The sequence below is a fragment of the Artemia sp. Qi Xiang Cuo genome, chromosome 5 (assembly GCF_049724085.1).
Source record: "Artemia sp. Qi Xiang Cuo chromosome 5, ASM4972408v1, whole genome shotgun sequence".
NCBI classification, from domain to species: domain Eukaryota; kingdom Metazoa; phylum Arthropoda; class Branchiopoda; order Anostraca; family Artemiidae; genus Artemia; species Artemia sp. Qi Xiang Cuo.
The window spans coordinates 16,605,047-16,616,134 of record NC_142798.1 but is presented as its reverse complement, the minus strand read 5'-3'; the positions used below and the strand labels follow the sequence as shown (position 1 = coordinate 16,616,134).

The 11,088-nt window shown below is 34.8% G+C and overlaps 1 protein-coding gene across 1 annotated transcript in view; it reads right to left on the bottom strand.

Annotated features, from left to right (window-relative positions):
• LOC148951869 (PHD finger protein 14-like) overlaps positions 1-11,088 on the bottom strand; it is a 74,903-nt gene that overhangs the window by 35,618 nt on the left and 28,197 nt on the right. The window contains exon 6 of the mRNA XM_089088752.1: positions 6,852-6,988. Coding sequence (XP_088944878.1) covers positions 6,852-6,988 — 137 coding nt within the window. The remainder of the gene's footprint in view (positions 1-6,851; positions 6,989-11,088) is intronic.

The window sequence follows — 11,088 nt, the reverse complement described above, 5'->3', positions numbered from 1 at the left end:
AATTTTCTGTTGAATCTTCTTTGACTACTTTAGAGTCATCCATGATAGACCTTAAAAACTCTTTCCAGCCTATCCAGTCCAACCTGGCAAAATTAAATGACCATTTTGAACAGCAGGCTTTGAGCAACCAAATTATTGTCTTTGGGGTGAAAGAGGAGACCTCCATTGAAAACACTGAAAGTCAATTCTTGTCACTATGTGCTGGGGAAATTTCCTGGCATACCAATTATTCAGTCTGATGTTGTATCAGCCAAAAGAATTGGCAATCCATCTACAAAACCCAGACCCATAGTTGTTGAATTTTGCAACTTACGAGTTCGTCAACTGCTTCTCAGACAAAAGAAGGATTTGAAAGGATCAGGGATTCTATTTTCTGAGACGCTTACAAAACCACGCTTACAACTTCTTTCATATACCAAGTCAAAGCTTGGTTTACGTAATGTTTGGTCCAGTAAAGGCGATATCCTATATAAAACCCAATCTGGAAGAGTGGTTAAGTTTAATAATCAGAATGAAATTGATTTAAGTGCTCCAAATGCAGAAAAATTAAAGTGATGGATTTAGATTTATTTTCTTATAATATATTGCATTGTTTCTGTACGGATTTACTTGCTGTTCTTACAATTTTCCTCTATTATTCTTTACTGACCTCACATAATTTTGACTTGTACCATATCACACTGTTTGCCAATGTTTTGGATAATGTGTCCCTTCCCACTAATAATTCCTTATGTTTGTTTGTGATTCTATAACCTTCACGTTGTCTGATTTACATTATATTCTTCTCTTGTCATTATGCTAGTAACCCCCATAATATCAACTGGTCACACATTATAGTTGTGCTAATACTTATAATAATATGTGCCTTCCCACTGATTTTTCTTTATGTTTGTTTATGATCCTTTCACCATCATGTAGCTTGGCTTCTATAATGTTTTTGTCATGTCAGCACACTTGCAGCTCATATAATTTTCACTGGTCCCATATTACGTTTTGGGTAAATATTATGAATAATATATGCTATCCCACTGTTATTTATTTATTTTTTTATATTTGTTTGTGATCCTGCCACCTTTTTGCAGGCTCAATTCTTTCATATTTTTGTCATTTAAGCATACTTTCAGATCGTATAATCTTGACTGGTTCCACATTCTACTTTGTGCCAATATTTTGATGAATATGTGCCATGCCACTATTATTTCCTTATCTGGGCTGGTGATCCTATCGCCTTCCTGTAGCCTGAATTCTATCATATTTTTCTCATGTCAGCACACATGCAACTCACATAATTTTGCCTGGTCCCATATTATATTTTTGGTCAATATTTTGAACAATATATGCCATCTCATTGATATTTCCTTATCTTATTTTTTGATGCTATCACCCTTGTGTACCCTGAATTCTATCATATTTTTGTCATGTCAGTATACATGCAGCTCGCATAATTTGTTACTACCCATATTATACTTTGGGCTAATATTTGGAATAATATGTGTCATTCCATTGATATTCATTTATGTTTGTCTGTGATCCTATCACCTTCAGGTAGGCTGACTACTATTAAATTTTTTTTTTCATGTCAGCATACTTACAGCTTAAATAATTTACTGGTCCCACATTATAAATTGGACCAATACTTTGAATAAAATGGGTCATTCTACTGATATCTCTTTATGCTTTTTGTGATCCTCTCACCTTCATGGAGTCTAATTTCTATTATTTTTTTATCAGTCGAGCACACTTGTTGCTCATATAATAGCAAATGGTTTCACATTATACTTGGTCCAACACTTTGGATAATGTGTGCCATCCCAATTATATTTCTATGTGTAGGCTACATTTATTATGTGTGATAATCATGGGTGATTTCTCTTTTCTTTTGAATTCTTCTATTCTTAATTCGGTTATATTTGATCAACCAAGTAGGGCTGGTAAACAAGAGACTCACACGCTTGACCCTCTCCTTGAATCTACGGTTAATTCTAGCTGTAATTATCACACTACCATTGATTATTGTGATAAAATTATACCCTCACTGTCTTTAAATAGTAGCTTTAATGTATTTTGTTTGAATGTGCGTGGGATAAGAGATAAGTGGGATAGTCTGAAATCGTATTTATGGTCTGAAAATTCTTGTCCTTTTGATGCTATAGGTTTAACAGAAGCATGGTTATCTGATGGTGAAAATTTTACAGCCTATGATATGCATGGTTATGTTTCTGTCCATATCCCCAGAATGGTAACAGTGCTCAGGGGGTATTTCTTTATTTATAAAGTCTGATATAGAGTTTAGAAGGTCTGACCTTGAATCGTTATTTACATCAGTAGTGTCAAATAGTAGGACAGTTTATTCTCTTGTTATTGATCTGAAAAGCCAGTTTGCATGTGACACTGTTTGTTGGTTTTATAAGCCCCCTCCTTTTCCAACACATTTGTTCTGCGATTTGCTTGATCACCTTTCTTGTGTGGGGTCTTTCTCTAAAAAACGTATGTGTGTTTTGGGAGATTATAATTGTAATATGTTAAATATTGGATCAAGTGATGAATGTGACCATCTCTTTGATGTGCTTTCTTCTGCTGGTCTACTTCCTTCAATTTTTTTTCCTTCTCGTGTTGACCCTACTAGAAATTCTGCCACTTTAATAGACAACACTTTCATTTCTCATTCTTCTAATTTGAAGTTTACTTCTGGTATTGTTTTCACTGATCTTTCTGATCACTTCCCTATTTATATTTCACTTTTTGTGCCTCAAGCTGAGATTGCTGTGGATGAGCAGGGTGAGTCTTCTTTTAGAACTTCCACAGATAAAGAAATTTCTAATTTAATACATTGTCTTCAGAGTAATGATTGGTCTAGTGTTCTTGAAGCTAATGATGTTGATTGTGCAACGAATTTATTTTTGTGCCATATGAGAGCTCTGTTGGATAATCCATTTCTTCTAAGAAAGAGGCCAAGGAGTTCTAGACCCAAATGTCCATGGATGTCTAGAGGTTTGATCAATGCTACACATATGAAGGCGTCTCTGTTCAAGGTTGCATGTAAAAGTAAGACACAGGATAATATTTTGAAGTATAAACTTTATAAAAATGTGCTTACTTCTTCAGTACGTGCAGCCAAAAAGCTATATTTTTCGCGTCGAATTGATGAGTGTAAGGGGAATTTGCGAAAGGTTTGGACTGTAGTTAACGAAGCTCTTTCCTGCAAGAAACTCAAACAGTCCCCCCCCCCCTTGTCACTAGAAGAAAGCTCATGGATTGTTTGTGGACAAAAATTCTTCAGCAAGCGCCTTCAATTCGTATTTCACCTCACTTCCTTCAGTTCCTAATCCACCCTACAGCAGAGTAAGTAGTTTTCCCTTAGTAGAAAAGCCATTTTTCCTTTTTTCCATGCAGTGATAATGAAATTTCTAACATTATTTCTCAGCTTTCAAGTTCCCGTTCAGTTAACAGTTTTGGTTTGAGCTGTAATGTTCTTAAAAAAATTGGTCAGTTTGTTTCTATTCCCATCTCACACATAACTAACCTCTCTCTTTCTTCTGGTGTTTTTCCTCAGTTATTTAAGGTTGCTAATGTTGTACCTTTGTTTAAAAAAGATGATTCATCTTTAATTTCAAACTATAGACCTATTTCTCTCCTTCCTGTAATCTCTAAAGTTGTTGAAAAAGTAGTGTATTGTAGACTCTCTTCATTTGTATTTAGTACTAATACGACTGCAGGAAATTCTCTCATAGCTAACCATCAGTATGGCTTTCGTCCCAGTTTTTCTACTTTGCATGCACTTTCAGATGCAACAGAGTTTGTGCGTGTTAATCTTGACAAGGGCTTGTGCGTTTTGGGTCTATTTCTTGACTTTTCAAAGGCATTTGATATGGTCGTTCACTCTGTTCTTTTGTCTAAATTATCTTCATTTGGAGTGCATGGAGTCCCACTTGAATGGTTTAGGTCTTACCTCTCAGGGAGATCTCAGTATGTTTTGGTTAATGGTACTTCTTCCTCTTCCTTGCCTATTGTGAAAGGTGTCCCACAGGACTCTGTGCTTGGACCCCTTTTGTTTTTTATTTATAATACTGGTCTTGTTGATGGTCTTCATCCCCTTGTGCACCCTATTATTTTGGCTGATGACAATAACTTTTTCATTGCTGCAGTGGATCTACCATCTACCACCTCCCTCGCTCAAGGTGTTCTTAATAAAGTAAAAGATTGGTGCTTGTCAAATGGTATGACTCTCAACAGCCGTAAAAGTACCATTGTGCATTTTAGAACCCCTTATCGTATGAGAAACGCAAGGGAGCCAACCATACTGACTTGTTTGAATGATATTATACCGCAAACTACTGTCGCGAAATTTCTTGTTGTGTATCTTGACTGTTTTCTTTCTTTTAGACCCCAAAAAACTCATATTCGTTCCCTTTTCCTCCGCCAGTCGTCACTGTTGTACAGGGTTAACTCATTTCTTCCCCCAGATGTTATGCTTTCTCTTTATTATGCTTTTATTTTTCCTTACCTTTCTTATTGCTCTTCTGTCTGGGGTAGTACTAGTATATCTCTTCGCTGCTCACTCCAAGGAGCCCAAAATAGGGCAGTGAAGGCCACTTTTCTTCTACCTCGTTTTTACTTCCTCTGATCTTTATAATGATACTGCAATAGCTCCGCTGGATCGTATTGTGGGTAAAAGTTACCTTTATTGAGTACATTCTGCTTTTCTATGTACACTTCCACCATCTCTGCAGCAATTTTTCTTTCTATTAGGCTCAGGTAGGTACTCTTCTTTTTTACGTAGCTCTTATCGCAGGTTCATTCTACCTAAGCGATCATCGACAGCAGGTCAGAGGTCTCCTGTTTATCAATCTATTTTACTATGGAATTCCATCCCTCCTGCTGTCCCTCTATCTCTTTCTGCAAAGGAACTTTCTCACTGGGTATTTCCAGTATAGTATTTCCCCCCTTTTTTTTCTTCTTTTTTTTGAATTCCATCCAAATTTATATGTCTTTTTTTTCATTCAATATATTTTTCTGATTTTTTTTTTATTTATTCCTAATTTTCAATCTCTTCTTCGTTTATATATTTTCTTTTCAGCTATTTGTGAAGTTGCCTGTTAATTCTCCTATTTTTATAAATGTCTCTTGATCCATTTTTTTTTTTTTTTTTTTCTGTTTTTTTTAATGTGCTTTATAATAGTGTCTTATTTGTTTTGTTGGCCCTTTACAAGCTGAGCTTCTTGGGCGTGTATAAACTTTAAGTTTGTAATTGTTTTGTCTTTAGTATTAATAAATTGATTGATTGATTGATTGATTGAAATAAACATTTAGTCGAATTCTGGCCTATCGATACATTTTGAAACACAAATCAGATCTTTAAGGCTAAGCGATACCTTGAAGAATCCCCCTATCTGCTAAATTATAAACTTCTGCTCCATCTGCTCGATTATAAACTTTTTTAGTCTGTGTACCTAACTATTTAGAATTAATTGGACAGTCTCTCTACAACTTGTAGAGGTTGGATAAGAGATCCGAATAAACGAAAGAGAACTGAGCCAAAATCAACTGCTCCACAAATTTAAGAAAAAGCGCTTAAAATCCTCCTTTTTGTGCTAGAGATAGAGAAATTTAGTTTTAACGGAACTTACACCATCAGAGACTGTGAATTTTGTTTTTCGATTAAACGGAGCAGAATTTTCTTTTTAAAGTTAAGGAAAGGGCAGCTCCTTAAAATGGTGCAGCATATCTGCTCGGGAAACACTAAAAATCCGTTCAAAGAAATTATCATTTGAGTAATTCAGCCGCTTTGAAAGTTCTCTGTGGTGCCTCTCGCTTTGATTGACAGACTCGCCAACAAAAAAAAGAAACAAATTAAATAAATTCAAACTAGCCTTCGATGCTAGCTAGTCCCCTGGGAGAGTTCGCTAATGAATCCTATGTCTTTGAGACGGTCAGTTTTTGTATGTTTATACATATAATTTTGCTGCAATATATATATATATATATATATATATATATATATATATATATATATATATATATATATATATATATATATATATATATATATATATATATATATATATATATTGCAGCAAAATTATATATAAAAACATACAAAAACTATATATAAAAGATACATAAAAAAAAAACAAGATTATGTACAAAAATACATAATTAAAATACATAATTATATAACCAAAATCATATATTAAAATGCGGCAAAATTCTGACCCGTAGGTGTACTTTGAAAGACTAGTCTTTTTCAAAATTCAATTTTGACACCCCTGACCTAAATGATACTAGAAATAATGTCAATATTACGAACACAGCAAATGGCTAATTTTTGTGCGAAATAAAAGCGGACTTAAAATGTGACCCGTAATCATATTATCAAGATTTTGAGTTTCACACCCATGACCAAGAGGATACTAAAAATAATATAAACATAACAAACAGTATGTAGAATAAAATAAAATCTTGCGTATATTTTGAAAGAAACATCAAAGGCCCATTCTCAACAGAATTCTCCTAACATCAGCGATTGACCAGCGCTAATTTAAGCCAATTCAAATTTCTCTTAGATGTTTTAAGCCAATAAGAAAATTCTACAAAAATCTGATCGGCTCAATTAGCACTAGTTCAACCCTAAATTAATAAAAGGCCTTAGCTATTTCAAAATTTCAAACTTGACATTTCTGATCTAACCAATAGTTGTCAATTCAAATAGAATGTCGATTTTACAAAAACGACGAATGGCCAATTGTTTCATCCCTTCCAAAAATTTTTAGTGAACTGCTTCTGGCCTAGCTGATACTAGCTGAAAACGAGTGTTAATTCAAAAAGAAAAGAAAGGTGAAGGTAAGTTATACCTCATTGAGGTTATCCTCTTGAGCTCCTATTTCTTCCATACGTTTTAAGTCCAGGCCCATAAGCTCAGCTTTCTTTGTCAGCGACTTCACAGCTTCTGCGCTTGACGTAACTAACCGCTGTACCTTCTCTGCTGGGTCTTCGGAAATCAAAGGAGAACATATTATTTCATCTAATATATGTTTATACAATATGTGCAGAAAATAAATCATTTTGAAGCAATCTTAAATATCTTTGTCATAAATTTACAATATTTATTTTGGGGAAGTGTTAACTAAAAACTTTGAAATAGAAAGAAAATAATAAAAAGGAAAAATGAAAAGCTCTGTTGTTAAAGATTACAAAATTCTGCTTTTAAATCTTTACTAGGAAAAAAAAATAAAAAAAAAGAGAGAAAGATTCTACTTTTACTTAGCAAGTATTTCCTTCAAGCTTTTCTAGAGATAGATCAATTACATCAACTTAGTAGGTTATTGAGATGCTTACTATGTAATTAAATACTATGTAATTGAGGAGGGGATTCCGCAGAATCTCGGAAAAAAAGAATGTAGTGATTATTTTCCTCTTGAAAGCTAAAACTTGGAAATTTATTCTAATGTATTTTCTACGAGACTGGTGGAACTAAAAAAGATTATCACTTTGGTTAAAACAGTATCCGTTTACTGAACACAATCTAATAATTCATTGTAAAGCTGATATTGGCGTTTGACAACCATCATGGCGTTTGGCGACGTTTGGCAACCAGGCGTCAACAACACAATAGCCCTGACTTAGTAGGCAGCTTTGTGTCTGCCATTTCTTTTTTTCGTCCTCATCGTATATAAAAGATAAAGCTTTATTGAAAAAAAAACAAACAAGATAACAAGCAAATCATGCTGAAATTATACACGTTCTCAGATTTACAAGAAGTGTAAAAAATAAACTCAAGCTTAAAAGAGAAACTCGAAAAGGTCAGTCGAGATAGAAAGTCAGTCAGATATAAAAGAATCACCATTGTTTAAAATCAACCCCCCAAAAAAATTGCTACGGACAATTTAATCGGGAGTTAAACGGTAATCCTGGAAATAAACAAAGGATAGAGAAAGTATATTCTTATGCCTTTCAGTTTTGCAGTAAACTGGAGTGATTATGGGGATCTTTCAGCCTCCTCACTTGGAAGGCAGCTCATGATCGGGTTGCGATGGAAAGGGAACAGTTCCTATGTTCTGGAATTAATTAAGATTTTAACAAGATGTAAGATGTCTATCTTTAAAAAAACAAAACAAAAAAAAACAACATAATGGCAGAGAAGGACATTGGCCCCAGGCTATGTTCGTGTATGGCTAATTTTAAGTCTTTTTATTATTTGTATGAGTAATCCATGTACGGTCCTGATTTCCTTTCTATCATTACATACGTTTTATTTGAACAAGGTATAACGTGTCCATCACTAGTAAAGGATGTTCTTGATGTGTTTGGGCGCCGGAATTTTGACTTTGGGTTTCTAGACAGAACAATTAGCCTCTTATCTATAAACAGCAAGCTTACTACTACTACTACTACTACAAATAAATCGCTGCAGCACCAAGGCACCAGAGGCCAATACAGCTACGCACGCTATTCCTTTATTCCAATCTAATCAAAGCCTCCCTCTTTACACCCTCCAGATAAGTTCCTATTTCCCATAAATATTTTTTTACGACATTCTCCCAGTCGATTTGGGAACGACCCGCTTTTCGTTGGGCCCTAGACGGTTGGCCAACAAGAACAATCTTTGGAAATCTGTCATCCTTCATACAAAGAGCGTGTCTTAGCCATCTCATCCTTTCTATTATAGCCCTAAAAAGCGGGATTAAGCCAGATTTTTCGTACTGCCACAATTTGAGATATGGTCAGTTAGTCGGGAACCCAAAACAATGCATAGGCAATTTCTCTGGAAAACACCTAGTAACTCCCCTTCCTTTTTTCCGAGCGCCCACGTTTCAGAACCATACTTGATCGCTGTCATCACTGTAGCTTCCAATATTCTATTCTTGGTTCGCAGACTTATCTTCCTATTCTTCCAAACTGTTTTAAACTGTGTCAAAATACCCTGGGCCTTGACTGTTCTACTTTTAACACCTTCACTCGATCTTCCCGTTACCCAACATTACCTCTTTACTTTCACTTACTCCTACTCTTAGCGACGCAGTCTTCTTGACATAAGTTTTCAAACCTATTTTTGCACCATAGATTTGCAAAACCTGTCAAAATTCATTAAATTTGCTAACATTTTCATCTAGGATGCTTAAATTATCAGAAAAATCTAAGTCTAGGAGACTATTACTTCCCTATTTGATTCTGTGTTCTCCCATTGCCTTTGCTGTGATTCTTAGTACAAAGTCCATCAAAATAATCCATATAAATGGGGATAGAACGCATCCCTGCTTAACTCCTAATTTAATAAAAAACCAGGTACTAACCCCATTTCCTATCCTAACAGCAGCAATGTTATTCTCGTACATAGCACTAATCACTTTAATGTATTTATCTCGTATACGATACAAGGATAGGGCCTTCGTTAAAGCTCTTCTATCAGCTAAATCTAACGCTTGCTCGTAATCTATAAAACCGAGGACTAAAAGGGTTTGATGACTCAAGGCACTTCTCGATTATTAATCTAAAAGGGAAAATTCGGTTGACATATCCTCTACCCTTCCTAAAACGCACTGTCCTTCTATTAATACTTTGTCTACAGCATCTCCAAGTCTAAAAAGTATAATCATACTAGGTAACCTGCTTTCTACAGAAACCAGGCTAATGCCTCTATAATTCCTACATTCACTCTTATCAGATTTCTTACGGAGGGATTTGAATAGAATTTTCCTAAGATCGCTAGATGCTTCTTCTTTTTCAAAAACCATATCCATAATCTTCATTAACTTATCTCTGGCCTTACAACCACCATATTTCAAATAAAGCATTTACCACACGATCAGCATGTGTCGCCTTATCATTTTTTAATCCTTTTAGTACTGTGACTAATTCTTCCTCGCAAAATAAATCTTCCTTCACATCCAAAGTATTACAAACTTTTTCATTCTTTTTTAAATTCATTCAAATTTTAAATTTCCCAGTTTAGTATTCAGCTGTTCCTAGAAAATTTCTCTCAAATGCTCACCCTGGAGTCTACCAAAGTCATAACTTCCGGAAGGTAGTTACCCTTCCTAAATTTCAGGTTTAAATTAATCCTAGATACTACTAGATCACGTTCTTTATTTTTAACATAAATAACAGTACTCCCATATACCCTGGTACCTTGTATTAATTCTGCCAGTCTTCGGTTGACAATAATATAATAAATAAGGTTAGCTGGCTCACAATCATGTGAATATCATATTAATTTATGGGTCATTTTTTGACCAAACACCGTATTGGTTATAACTAGATTGTCATACCTACAAAATTGCAGCAGTCTATAACTATTACAGTTTTCTTTTGCTACACCTAATTTGCCAAAAGGCTAGGAAACCATCTATCCCTACTACTGACCTGGCTTAAAATCCCATAGTAAAAATAATATATTTCAACCAGGGAACCTGTATATTTGTTCCTGTAGCTGTAAGTAAAATTTATCTGAGTCACAACTATCCCCATCAACCCGTTTTACAAGGGCATATAGCACTATAACTGATACCCTGCCTTTTTTAGTCATAAAATGAGCTTAGAAATCATTAAATACCAATTTTGGTGAACTGGCTTAGTTGCCTAATTTGGGCTTTTCAATGACACATATAGAAATCGTTGTATGACTCTGATGTTTTTTTATCACTCTGATTTCCTTTCTATCGAAAAACCGATTTGGAAGGAGATACTGTTTCCAAAGGGCAAATAAAGCTCTTTATGAAAAGGCAGATAGTATCATACCCCTGCTTATATTTATTAAATTTTAAGATAGCTAAATTAGAAAACTGCTAACCCAATATTAGAGCCCAAAGAGCATCGGCCCAAGTTTGTAAAACTCGATTTTAGTGGGAACTTATTTTTGGCGAATTTCAGGAACCAGCTGTGAAATATGTATTTTGTGTGTTTTGATTTAGGGCATTCGTGGGGGTGTATGTTATTTTTTAATGATACCGTTTAATTGTTTGGGAATATTTTCTAAATAATTACTGATTGACCACGAGTCGAAAGCCGTGCAACATGTCTTTATCTACAAATCTTGGGTCAGGAGGGTGTTGGATTTGGCACAAGTTGGCCCGAGAGGTCAAATTTGGTCCT